Source organism: Schistocerca nitens, chromosome 1, assembly GCF_023898315.1.
Source record: "Schistocerca nitens isolate TAMUIC-IGC-003100 chromosome 1, iqSchNite1.1, whole genome shotgun sequence".
Classification (NCBI taxonomy): Eukaryota; Metazoa; Arthropoda; class Insecta; order Orthoptera; family Acrididae; genus Schistocerca; species Schistocerca nitens.
The window spans coordinates 435,897,172-435,911,909 of NC_064614.1; the positions used below are offsets into that span (position 1 = coordinate 435,897,172).

A 14,738-nucleotide genomic window follows, 5' to 3' on the forward strand; every position below is an offset into this window, starting at 1 on the left:
CTCTACTGCTAGAGTCAATCATTCATTACACCCTTTAGATAATAAAGACACTCCGTCACCTTTCATGCAACAAGCGTTAACAACTATTTACAAGGTGTACGTGACAATGTGAGTCTTCTTTATATATATATATATATATATATATATATATATATATATATATATATATATATATATATATAACCTATCAAATTATACCTAATTGCGGTTGTAAATCACGGCAAAGTATGTAGATGAGTGCTTGTAAGTTGCGAAATTATAGCCACCTTACAATATAACTAAAATTTACTTCGCTTTTCACAGAGACCCATACAAATCAGCAACTACCAATTCCATTAGGTGGTTTGGTTTTACACTTTCATTAGCAGTCTGCTGGTATTATTACTAACTTTAAACCATTGATACCTATTATAATTTTTATTCTCTTGTGAACTCTCCTAGTCATATCATAGAAGCAAAAATTCATTCTGCTAATCTCTATAAGCAGTTCTTGTGGTCTACATCATCAGAACTAGCATGTATCTAGTCTTTCATTTTGTCTGCATATTCTTTGGGTGAACATACTCTCCAATCACCTGAATTTTCATTTGTCCCTCTGAACAATACACCTTCATTAATTTTATATAATACTGGTAACTTATCCTTTCGTTTCCTCCCCAATTTTTTCTTTACTATTTTTCAAATTTCCTCATCATTCTGTTTCCTCATCATATTTCTGCTAATTCTCTTAATCTCATTTTCTTCTTTGATCCCTTTTATGCAAAATATTTTTATGTGATCACTTCCATTGATTGCTTTACCATCTCCTCCCTCAACTTGTAATCTGGACAAAGTATCAGGAATGGAACTGTGAATCCTCTTTACGTATTTAATCCCAGATTGTTGTTGAAGGATCTAATCTACCGTTTATCAACTACAGCTTTTTTTTTAGAGAAGTCAGTGATTTGTGGTCAGTATACACTGTAACTTGGTGCTCCCACAAGTAATTTTTGAACTTTTACAGAACAATTTTTTTCAAACATACTCAATGCTCTCCTTGCAAAAGCGAAAGCTTAAAATCTAGTTCCTCTTCAGTTTAAAAAATTTGAAATAACTTAATTCCAGTCCCATATCCACTGCTATCTGCTCCTAAATGAAACAGTTTATTTAAATCTGGATGCCTCAAAATTTCATCCCTTCACTATTCTTGTTTTAACTCCTCGAACGGCTTTTGACGGTTTTCGTCCTAAACACAATTAACTTTTGATTCCAGTTAACTCGTTAAATGTGGACTGTTCAAATTCTGCCATTTCACAAATTTCTTATATAATCCATAAAGCCTTAATAATGATTTTGAAAGTCTCTTGTTCATGGAAGGTTGGCACTTCTTAGGGCCTTTTATTTTCTCTGTCCCCTTCCTAACTCCATCCATAGAAACTGTAAGCCCAAAAATATCAACTCATTTGTACGAACTCCTACTTTTTCAGACTCAAAATCGTTTTTCCATTCTGAGTGGCTTTACAATTCTCATCTAAAATTTCACAGTGTTCTTCTCAGTATTTAGTATCAATGAGTAAGTCATCAACAACCCACCCAGTTAGCCATGTGGTCTAACGAGCTGCTTACCGGACGGGAAGGCATGCCGGTCCCCGCCACGAATCCGCCCGGCGGATTAGTGTCGAGGTCCGGTGTGCTGGCCAGTCTGTGGATGGTTTTTAGGCGGTTTTCCATCTGCCTCGGCGAATGTGGGCTAGTTCCCCTTATTCTACCCCAGTTACAGTATGTCGGCGATTGCTGAGCAAACACTGTCTGCACGTACGCGCACACCATAATTACTCTACCAAGCAAAACGCGCACACCATAATTACTCTACCAAGCAAACATTGGGGTTACACTCGTCTGGTATGAGGCGTGCCCGGGGGGGGGGGGGGGGGTCCACTGAGGGCTACGACAGGGACGAAGCCTCTCCGTCGTTTCTCTGTCCCCAGTTCAATGCAATACAAGTCATCAACATAGATGGTCGATACTGAACTAATAATTATCCCCAGCACCTGGTACAAACCTCTTGTCGTTCCAAAAACGAATAGAAAGAAGTGGCAACTTTTTCTACAGGACCCACTCATTATTTTGCAAAACAAGTTACGGGCACATATGGGGCACGTTCTGACAGATTTGTTTGATTGCTGGGGCTGGGAAGTGCTGTACCATCCACTACACTCCCTGGCCTTAAGCCCTTGTGACTTCTTAATTTAAATGAATCACTTCATGACATTCGCTTCAGAACAGTTACAGAGATTCGGCAAGCAACAGACCGCTCCACTCGAACTATAAACTCAACTGGCGCTGCTTAGTGGATCCTACAACGTTCGCATAACTTACAATGGGTTATACATAACGCTGTCAACTAGTTTAAGTGCAGTAAAACCTTAAAACATGTATCTGTTTTGTATAAGTCGTAAATAAACAGTTGCTACTATTAAAGCTCCAACCCTCATACTTTAATCTCTCATTCAAATCCTCACAAAACTTTTTCAAGTTATTTCCATTTGTTTGTTGTACCTAGGAGCCCTCATGAATTCATTCTTTACATTTCTACGTTTCTCCTGTGACTAACACTTTGCAGAAATAATTGATCGAAAGTGTCGTTTTTCTGGTATATCCTATCTCCATTCTATACTGTCACACTTCAGTGAAGTTCCTGCTTGTCTTGCTTCGTGGCTTTCAGTTCAGTCTACAGTAAATCCAATCTTTACATCATTAACGAAACCTGCAGGGTATAAATTACTTTTTGAATAAAATTCCACATTATTAAAGTTTTTTCTAATCGCAGCAATCTCTGCCCTAATCTGAATAATTTCTCACTTGCTTTTCTATCCAGATTCTCCATACTATCTTTCACTTCATTAGTTACTCGGTTCAATTCCTGGTCTTCTCTTACGTCCCCAGCCTGTGCTGGTGTGTTCCCTTTAAAGTTCATTACAACTTTTTTTAAATCTCACCTTTTCTTGTCCTACGAACTTCTGGTTGGAACTTCACTACATTTTCCATAGTATCTAACAGCTTGAAGACATGATTTTCCAGTTCCTTTTGTCTAACAATACTTTGTTCCCTGAGTTGTTTTACATGTTGTTTAATTTCATCCTTAACTTTATTCACTGTCTTTTCCAAATTGGTCTGTCCTGTTACCCAATTCTTTAATCCTTAACCCGTTTCAAATTTTTCTGTGCTCTTTCTACTTTAGACATCTCTGTTCTGAATTCGTTCTGTCCTAAGACTAACAAACTACACTTTCTGTTTATGTGGCTCATCATACCAGTACTTTCCCCTTCGATTTCTGCTGTACCTTTATATGTTATATTTCTTCTATCGTTCTTGCTTCTGTTTCTGTCACTTCATCTACTGTATCACTGTCCTCCTCGTTTGATAATTTATAAACGTTTCAAGCTCCATTTTGATTTTTTTCCCTGTAACACTAACAGTTCCTTCAAAATATTTTGCTATTTGTCACAGTCAAAAACTCGTAAGAACAATTTACACTTACACATGTTCGTCCTTTTGTCAGGAAAGTCAATTAACTAATTATGGCTACCCTCTCACATGGCGCCACGTGCAATTGCTCCTCCCCCCTTCCTCCCCTCCTTTCGTTTCGCTATTTTTAATGTAATGTTGCTTTTAGGAAATATGAAACTGCTAAAATTTCTTTGTTATGTGTAAGTCAATTTACCTATGGATATGGTGACCATACACAGACGTATAAAAAAGAGGATAAACGGCTTGAAAAACGAGGACGAAGTTAGAAAAAAGAGGACACGCGGAAACATACACTCAAATATAATTAATCAGTTAATTAATAACATAACATACATTCCTTACTTCTCTGAAGATCAGATTTTGTGTAGAAGTGTAGGCTTGCTTAGCAGATAGTCGTAGAAAGATACACAGGAAATTCTGGAGCATAACCGTACATTTAACAGATTCAAGATTCAACCTATTCCTGTCATCAGTCCACTGTGTTGTAATGAGAGAAAATATTCTTTTTCCATTTGCATTGTGCCCTGATATACCGAAAAATTATTTGGCAAGTTTTAACAACTTTCACAAAAATATTTGACCCATTTTTCCTACAAGATAACACACCAAAGTCAGAATCATTACTATTCAGTTTCATAAATTGCCTAAAATTACAGAACTGATCACAGTATTTTACATCTTCAATTTCAGAAGCTTTACAATTATATTGCAAATACAAAAGGCTTTTTTCAGCGTCACTGTAGCTAACATTTTTTTAAGAGATATCCATTTAAACAGGAAAAGTCGTCAAACATACAGAACCATCGTTTTAATTATTCATGACAAAATCGATACAGTAACATAGCTTCTTCCACAACAAGTTTAACTTCTTTATCAAAGCCTTCTTCTGATGCAATTTCTAGCTTATGTTTAATCTCTACACAATTTTCATTTAATTGGTCCTCAAACACCTTACACACAGAATCTAAAATTTCAACCTCTTCAAGCACAGAATTGTCCTCCTTTTCTGGCTGCAGAATATTTGAACTGAATACAGACATTAATACAAACGGCATGAGTAGGCTTCACAAGACCTACTCTCAAAAAAACTGAAACAAAACCTTTGGTGGCTTTCTTTCTGACAGAAAGTAAGATATCAGAGCAGGATACGTTTTCAGTACCCTTTCAGTAGCTGCGGTAAGAGGCAACCACCTAGTTTTCGCAAGAGACAGGACTTGTTTGTAATTTACCTCCACAAATTCACAGTAAAAGTGTAACTGTTCCTTTCTAACAGTGTAAATAGGGAAATAATTACGAATTTTAACAATGCCACGCTCCAAATCAACAGAAAGACCGTCAGCTCCCTGCTGAGTTGCATTATGTAAAATGTGAGCCGGACATCCCACACCGTTCAAATTCTTACTGTTCAAAGATGTCTTTAATCTGCCATATATATTGTTACCTTCCTTGCGATTTACACACCCAGAGTTTGTGTTAATATTATCACTGGTAAATGATGCAAACGTATTAGCAATACCCACATGTTGTATTGTTTCTGTAACATACTGTGCGCCAATCTCAGATATTTCATTTGGGATAGGTTTAAGCTCAATTAGTTTTGTTTTTAAACCACTAAGCTTATAGTCAAAGTACTGAATAAGAGTGGGGAACTTTTTATATTGCCATGGAGACTTTCATTAGACGAGACACCAAAACAAGATATGACACTCAAAGCTTGCATGGTGACATTAAGGCATGAGGAGCAATTACTTTATTTATAATTCTTCGAGTTTTTCTTCTGGCTGAGGAGATCTTTCTAGCAACATCTGAATCAAAATAAATTACTTCATTCAATTTTGGCGTGCAATCCATTGACCTAGAGCTAAAATTACGCCCAACGTTATGGAATGCTAGTGCTCCTTCTCCAGCACGAACGCGGTGATTTAAAGGAGAAGTAGACTGCTGTTGCTGAAAAATGTGTCTGTACTAGATATTAAACTGCAACGCTGAAGTTTTTTTTATGCTTCTCAGTGGTAATATGATGTTCCAGATCTTGGCCACCTAGTGCAAGAAATTTAAAATATTTCAGTGACACAGTGACATGCATTTCGTTTATAACATTTAAATAAATTAAATGATGTTTACGTATGCTTTGCAGAACTGGAGAATTTTATCGCTAATTTCTCTCAGTTTTCCGAATATAAATAAACTGAATGACTAAGAAACCATGAAATAAAACCATGACAATAAAACATTCTGTCGAGCTATTTCTTACCTTTATTGGCCACTCAGACATAAGTTCCAGCTCCACATATTTTACAGTCTACTTCGAATTCAGTTCTCACTTTCTTGAAGGTAGGATACTGGTAAAAAAGGAATCTGAGAATCTACGCTTGCGTTTAGGCATTGCCATATATTTTATAAAACTCACTCGGTCGCAATAAACAGCAAATCACATTCACACATTAGTAGTGAGAACAGGACATGAAATCTATAATGCCAAGCCAATACAGTGTCAATCCGGAACTGAATATATGGAGCAGAATTTTTAAATAATCCATATTTTCACTCGGTTACGGATCGATCCATGGTCAGTAGTGAAAAGACCCATAAAAGCAACGGTCCTGCCGCCACTATACTTACAGTATTTAATGAAAGAGCAACCGAACGGGAAGAACTGCAAAAATAATTTTCTTAAAGTCAACGTTGCGAAAAAGGAGGACAATGTAAAAATACGCCCATACCCCGGACAAAGAGATAAAGACGAGAACATGTCTGAATTTATTCTCTCTTGCTCCTTTGCCAGAATAATTCCGCTACATTCTTCTATCAGTATCGTCAAGCTGGAAACCAAGTTTTCTCCAAAAAAATGAACATAAATATTAGCTCTGTTGATTTTATCCGCTTAACTTTTGTACTGAAATATTTCGACCCACTGAATATTGAATTTTCTTTATGTTTACTTACACTTTTTCTTTGTCTCTGCATATAAGTACATGATTCATTTACTGCTTGCGAGTATCAGGCGCTCGGGACTATTCACACATATAAACAAAAGAAACTGATCACATCCTTAAAATTAAAACTACCCTGGCCCTCTGGGCTGCTCAGTCTCTATACCCTATTTAATATTAACATTCGCATGCCTCTACTTCTTGCAATCACGGCTACATAGTGTCTGTTTTCATAGTCCAGTTAATACTGTTTGCTGCCTATTCTATTATTTGTTACTCTAAAACCTCCTTAGTGGAGAACTTTATTCTTTGAAAACTATATATCCTACAGACCTTAACTTCATTCCTCATTTTGGTCTATACTCATACTGCTGTCTGATAAGCCAAGTCACACAATTCTGAATCGTTTCCTTCAAGAAAGTCCTGGAGCTGTCTGTGACTGAGTGCATGTCCCCGAATGAAGTTCACAGCGGAAACGACTGGTTTCAGTACACAAGAAATATCTAAGTCTTTCCCACAGAGTGGTCGCTGATGTATGTTGCATGGAACCAAAAGAGCGTACAGAATTTGGAAATCGTCCGACTGAGTCCTGATCTGCTCCACTACATCCTTCCTCACTCCAGCCTCCATCAACTGCAACATTTTGAAGCTGGTTCCACTCAACGTTATAGTTTTGGAATTTTATTGCAGTGGTTGCAAAAGTCTTTTCCCGTTCATGTGCCATGAATGCTGCAAACGGATACCTAAAAGTCTAACATGACACCACGAATGAACACGAGAAGTTGTGACGTACTCGAGATATCAGTAGACTCATCCAGTGCCAGAGAATACTACAGAGGTTCCTAGCTTTCTCGCGGATCTGTAGCAATAACTTACTTGCAGTTTCTTCTGTTCTCCGAGCAAATGAAATTGCCGAAAGACTGATAACTTCCAAACAATGCACTAAGGTCATTAAGTGCCGTGAGAGCACTCATTCATGCTTTCAAACATTTGTATTGTAGCTACCTACAAATATCTTCTGCTCTCTTATTTTTTTAAGTGGTTTACCTGAAAATTACCTTGAGCAGTTAAACAGAGAAACGACTCGTGGCAATAACATATTAGACCTTCTGGTGACAAACAGACCCGAACTATTTGAAACAGTTAACGCAGAACAGGGAATCAGCGATCATAAAGCGGTTACTGCAGCGATGATTTCAGCCGTAAATAGAAACATTAAAAAAGGTAGGAAGATTTTTCTGTTTAGCAAAAGTGACAAAAAGCAAATTACAGAGTACCTGACGGCTCAACACAAAAGTTTTGTCTCAAGTACAGATAGTGCTGAGGATCAGTGGACAAAGTTCAAAACCATCGTACAATATGCGTTAGATGAGTATGTGCCAAGCACGATCGTAAGAGATGGAAAAGAGCCACCGTGGTACAACAACTGAGTTAGAAAACTGCTGCGGAAGCAAAGGGAACTTCACAGCAAACATAAGCATAGCCAAAGCCCTGCAGACAAACAAAAATTACGCGAAGCGAAATGTAGTGTGAGGAGGGCTATGCGAGATGCGTTCAATGAATTCGAAAGTAAAGTTCTATTGGCAGAAAATCCTAAGAAATTTTGGTCTTATGTCAAAGCGGTAGGTGGATCAAAGCAAAATGTCCAGACACTCTGAGACCAAAATGATACTGAAACAGAGGATGACAGACTAAAGGCCGAAATACTAAATGTCTTTATCCAAAGCTGTTTCACAGAAGAAGAGTGCACTGTAGTTCCTTCTCTAGATTGTCGCACAGATGACAAAATGGTAGATATCGAAATAGACGACAGAGGGATAGAGAAACAATTAAAATCGCTCAAAAGAGGAAAGGCCGCTGGACCAGATGCGATACCAGTTCGATTTTACACAGAGTACGCGAAGGAACTTGCCCCCCTTCTTGCAGCGGTGTACCGTAGGTCTCTAGAAGAGCGTAGCGTTCCAAAGGATTGGAAAAGGGCACAGGTCATCCCCGTTTTCAAGAAGGGACGTCGAGAAGATGTGCAGAACTATAGACCTATATCTCTAACGTCGATCAGTTGTAGAATTTTGGAACACGTATTATGTTCCAGTATAATGACTTTTCTGGAGTCTAGAAATCTACGCCGGCCGAAGTGGCCGTGAGGTTAAAGGCGCTGCAGCCTGGAACCGCAAGACCGCTACGGGCGCAGGTTCGAATCCTGCCTCGGGCATGGATGTTTGTGATGTCCTTAGGTTAGTTAGGTTTAACTAGTTCTAAGTTCTAGGGGACTAATGACCTCAGCAGTTGAGTCCCATAGTGCTCAGAGCCATTTCTAGAAATCTACTCTGTAGGAATCAGCATGGGTTTCGAAAAGACGGTCGTGTGAAACCCAGCTCGCGCTATTCGTCCACGAGACTCAGAGGGCCATAGACACGGGTTCACAGGTAGATGGCGTGTTTCTTGACTTCCGCAAGGCGTTCGATACAGTTCCCCACAGTCGTTTTATGAACAAAGTAAGAGCATATGGACTATCAGACCAATTCTTTGACTGGATTGAAGACTATCTAGATAACAGAACGCAGCATGTCATTCTCAATGGAGAGAAGTCTTCCTAAGTAAGAGTGATTTCAGGTGAGCCGCAGGGGAGTGTCGTAGGACCGTTGCTATTCACAATATACATAAATGGCCTTGTGGATGACATCGGAAGTTCACTGAGGCTTTTTGCGGATGATGCTGTAGTATATCGAGAGGTTGTAACATTGGAAAATTGTACTGAAATGCAGAAGGATCTGCAGGGAATTGACGCATGGTGTAGGGAATGGCAATTGAATCTCAATGTAGACAAGTGTAATGTGCTGCGAATACATAGAAAGAAAGATCCCTCATCATTTAGCTACAATATACCAGGTCAGCAACTGGAAGCAGTTAATTCCATAAATTATCTGGGAGTACGCATTACGAGTGATTTAAAATGGAATGATCATATAAAGTTGATCGTCGGTGAAGCAGATGCCAGACTGAGATTCATTGGAAGAATCCTAAGGAAATGCAATCCGAAAACAAAGGAAGTAGGTTACAGTACGCTTGTTCGCCCACTGCTTGAATACTGCTCAGCAGTGTGGGATCCGTAGCAGATAGGGTTGACAGAAGAGATAGAGAAGATCCAACGGAGAGCAGCGCGCTTCGTTACAGGATCATTTAGTAATCGCGAAAGCGTTACGTAGATTATAGATAAACTCCAGTGGAAGACTCTGCAGGAGAGACGCTCAGTAGCTCGGTACGGGCTTTTGTTGAAGTTCGAGAACATACCTTCACCGAAGAGTCAAGCAGTATATTGCTCCCTCCTACGTATATCTCGCTAAGAGACCATGAGGATAAAATCAGAGATATTAGAGCCCACACAGAAGCATACCGACAATCTTTCTTTCCACGAACGATACGAGACTGGAATAGAAGGGAGAATCGATAGAGGTACTCAAGGTACCCTCCGCCACACACCGTCAGGTGGCTTGCGGAGTATGGATGTAGATGTAGATGTAGATGACGTTATAGGTTGAGCATTTTGTGTGTTTGATAAGATGTCGCTACACACCTACATTGCGTTAATGTTTTTGTGGCTGCCGACAATAATATAAATGTTATGTAATACCGATACCTATAAGTGTAAGGTAAGATTGGCTGCTGCTTCTGAATACTATACACGTAATTTTAACCATTTTTTGTGGGTTGCAGGCTAATCATACGAGCAATCAGCGTCTCCATGTGTGGATTAAGAACATGGAACGTGTGAGAGACATGCTGCACACGAAATTAAAAGGTTTGGTACGCGATATGCAATCCGTCAGCGAGAACATAGCGAACTACACGGTGGAAGTTGACAAGGACAGACCTGGCAACTATGTACTCAGGTAAAAGCCGGTGTACAAACTTTTTTCGAACTCAGTATGATTTTTGAATGTTTATTTCACTTTTTCCCAGGAATGTAGTCTTTACTTTCATGCAAAATATTGAGATCGTTTAATTCAAGGTGGAGTAAAAAAATGTGGCTGATAATAGTGAAGGAGATGGTTACAGCCACTAATCATTTATAAAGTTTTTGGAGTTCGTTTGGTTTTCAGTTTTTGGGTTTTCTTTTATCTTAGAATGTGGCACATATTACGCAGCACATGAGCAGAGCATTTCACTAAAATGAACGGTGTTACTACTTTGACTGGAAAAAATACCATTGTTCCCAGAAACTATCTAAATTTTCATAATTTATGGAAACAATAACTTGGGAAAATCTGTGGTGCCTGACCCGTAAAGGCAGCATGTAGTGACCATAATACCACCGCACTAAACTAAGCGCACAGCACAAAAAATATAGTAGCTACCACGAGAAATCCAGCTAATTCCATGTAATAGTGCCTCTAGCACAGATAATGGCATAAAGGAAGAGGGTTTACAAGTCCTGTTAATCCCAATAAACTAAGGGGGATCCTAAGAAGCGGCGAAGACTAAACAGAAAATGGGAGGATGTCGGCAGAAAGGTGGGGACGGGTTTCCCTGGTTTTTATATCTTCCGCTGTGATGGGTGTTTTAAAAACTGTTCGTACAATACCATGGAGCGTAAATATCGGTAGTTGTGAACGACAGGACAAGGCATGTCTCCCCAGTCTCGGGCATATGGAGCCAAGTTTTACTTAGAATCTCTTGATTGTTGGAAAGGAGTGGGTAGTTTGGAGAGGATTGTGGTTGGTAAGGCAGTGGAAAGCTTTCCAATAGCTACTAGAGTTGGCGGGTGCTGTCGTACTGAGTTTAGAGCATGTTCGTCAACAGTTATAAAGAAACGGGTTCTATAGAGTTATCGAATTTTAACGCTCGCGGAAGTTCTTTATTTTGTAAATTCAGTAAGAATCTCAAAAGCATATGCGTTAGTTTCTGCAACGCGCTTCGTTGCCAACAATTTGGTTCAAAATGATGACAATCGATGTCCACTCACATGAGCATTGTGACTCTGAGGCGTAGCGCCTCGCATCATGCCTATTCAGATTTGACGTGCAATGTGAGTCACGCGGAAGACAGGTGGCGTCCGATAGCTCGAGAGTATGTAGATTCTATGCGACATGATAGAGGTCCGTAGCTTAAGCCTCGTTTACACGACGACATTGGGTTGCGCCACTCGTTGCGTGGAATGAGCTGCACGCAAATGGTTTCGTATTTTATTGTAGACACGGCGAAACCAGTATACACTTCAGTGTCGGCCTTATGTGGGTTCCTGAGTCGTGTCTGAAATGAAAGTTTTGGCAGCTGCGCATCGCTCGAGTTGTGATGGTAGTTAAAGCTAGTTGCGTGGAATCGCTACATGAAAAAAAAAAAAAATATGAAAAAAAAAAGTTTCGATTCGTGGCTGGATGAAGAAGAGACGTCAGCTCGGTTGCTCAGCATCCTTTCTGAAATAATTTGTAATGGAAGACCCAAGAAGTTCTTTTAATTATCTTAGAATGTCACCAGAACTGTTCACGTTTCTTCTAAATAGAGTTCATTATGCGATAAGGAATAAAGATAGTGTAATGCATGAAGCACTTTCGCCAGAACTGAAATTACATATCATATTGTGTGCATTTCAATCGAGAACACTCGGTATGCTGTAGGAGTAGTCGACAGGATTCTGTGTATCGTCAGAGTGATTGCAGCTTCAGAGCTAAAAAAACATATTGTTTCAAGAAGAATTTCTATTCCAGAGAAGAAAAAGGAGAATAATTCTCTTCATAAAAACGTGAATTCCTTTTATGAGCCAATTGTAACTGTTCATCAAGATAAAACTAGATAATATCTTTAAGGATACAGGGTACTTTTCTGGCTCAATATTATGAAAAATCAACACCTATTTCTATCAGGAATTGTTTATATGTATATGTTTTACAGATTTTTGTTGATATCAGGTAATGCAGCACACTTTCTAAACGAATTAGAAGTATTTTGAATATTTTTGAACCTGCTTAGGGTTATTAAAATATTACAAAGAAACAGATGCAATTTTTTCCAAAATGCTTCCTCAAATTGCGGTACCATTCAATCCAATGTTATACATTTGAAGGAGACCAAATTTTTACCAGATATGCATGACATGATGGCTGAGGTACTAGACCTATTAAATTCTACCTATTATGTATGTATAAGGATAAAAATATATCACATCTTACATTTTAATTTTCATAACTTTTTCCTAATAAAAATGTTATTTTTTCTATAATTTAATTTATTAGGTCTACTTCATAAGTATGAACTATTGCAAGTTACATAAAAAAATTAGAGCAATGATATATAAACTTTAGGCATTATTTGTACCTGAATTCTGAAAAATACAACTTGCAGGAAATTACGAATGTAGATATGAGTCCAATTAAACTGTACCTCACAACATTCCTGAAGCATAGTCTTCATCCTGCAGCATTTCTTCATCTTCAAGCTTCCTCTTGGCATTCCTTTTAGCACTTCTTGCTTCTTTGGTAACATGATGAGCGAATCTTTCAGCTTCATGCACCTGCTGTCTGTCACATGGGAGCAATTGATCTTCCATATTAGAGCCACATTTTATGCCTAAATTTCTCAGGACTTCCAACATTCCTATCACTCCATCATTGAAACATATCACTGCATGTAGTACACCAACTTTTAATGTATTTAGTCCCCCAAAAACATTCTTGGGTAATCTTTCCCATATGCAATGGTTGAAATTTTCATTTGTATTCTGAGTGCCCCCATGAAGACATTTACTAAGCAAAACAGGGTCACTCAGTTCTCTAAAATTGGTTTCATTTCATTCATAACAGGCTCAGGAAGAGAACGCTTATGATGACATATTTGACCACTTTCTTTTGCTTTTTGGTAACCACATCAAGAATCTGCTCCTTTCGGACAAAGTCTGTGAACGAGGTGGTCATCTGTGGACAGCTTATGAAATTAGGTGGCCCATACAGCTTTTATCATTGCTTTAACGTCATTCTGAGGTGCAGTTCGTGTAATGGCCAGTCCATAACAACTCTGAAGAAGGTCTAGTTCAGTTTCTGTCAATCTGGCTCAGCCAGACAGAGATTTTCCATCAGATAGCAACTTTCCTTTCATTTCTCTTCTTAGTTTCCTCAATCTAGCACCCATCCTCTTTTGCACATGTCCACAACACTCCAGTTTTGTTACCAAGGTATCACCATAAACATTGACCTCATTAATTTTATTGAAAGCTTTAGAATCCCTATCGCCTAGGTACTTCGTGTATCTAGTGTTATAAATTAGCACCAACTTCTGAAATATTTTTAGAGCTCCATCACATTCCATACCTCCACTGTAACCATCATAATTCTTAGAACACTGATGTTCAATATATCCCTCAGTGTTACGATGGCAGGTGTGGCAGTACTTAGATAAGCACTTAACATATACAACTTTTCCATTCTTCAGAGAAGTTGTACATCTAGACACAATCTTCAAGGCACCTAAAAGTATTTTTATATACTTGCTGAACCTACTGGGAGAAGGAGGAAAGTCCATCAAACCACAAAACGTTTTAGCAGCCTTTTTTCCTTTTCCTGCTGCATGCATTGCATACACTAACTTCAAATTCACATCATATGAATTCTGCACCATGTTCCAAGTCATTTTCGAGGTAGATTTACTGCAGGATCTACGCAGAACAACTAATTTTGACACTAAATCCTTCCTGCCACTATGTTGTTCAGTTATTTCCAGACAGCCTACACCATCACATTGTTTACATTTCGCCACTTCCTTTATCAAAGAAGATAATATGCGCACATCAACAACAACAAATCCACTACAAACAGTGTCACTGTTAACACAAAAATTTGAATCGCCATGAGGTGTGCCATGTGGGAGTTTCTTCCCTGAAGAAATGATACATAGGTTACTTTCAAAAGTGTGGCTTGCTTTGTTCGTGAACTGGTTACCATGGAATTTCCTTTTATTGAATTTCTTGACGCGTGGCATAGTTCGTATCTATTGCACACTAAAGGTTATGTACTTCTACAAATATATATAGCACTTGGGCAACAAACATTCAGTAACATGTAAACGAACTGCTTCAGCAAAATAAAAGTAAATTCTAGCAAAGATAATCATTTACAGACACTAGAAACCTGCACTGTTACCACAGTCTACCATAATAGTCGCGACACTCACTGCTGCAGAAGTTGTTACCGTTTGACAGCTTGAGCGACAATAGCGCTCCAAGCGGCAAGAAAGGAGAACTTCAGATGCGTCTTAAGCATAGTGTTTGTTTTGCATCCCTTTCCTACGTGATTTAAGAAATATTTG

General features: G+C 38.7%; 1 protein-coding gene across 2 annotated transcripts in view; it reads left to right on the top strand.

Moving 5' to 3' along the window:
- The window catches only part of LOC126251315 (uncharacterized), a 136,466-nt gene that overhangs the window by 57,407 nt on the left and 64,321 nt on the right, over positions 1 to 14,738 (top strand). For both annotated transcript variants that reach the window (XM_049951648.1, XM_049951666.1), the window contains exon 5: positions 10,158 to 10,333. In XM_049951648.1, coding sequence (XP_049807605.1) covers positions 10,158 to 10,333 — 176 coding nt within the window. The remainder of the gene's footprint in view (positions 1 to 10,157; positions 10,334 to 14,738) is intronic.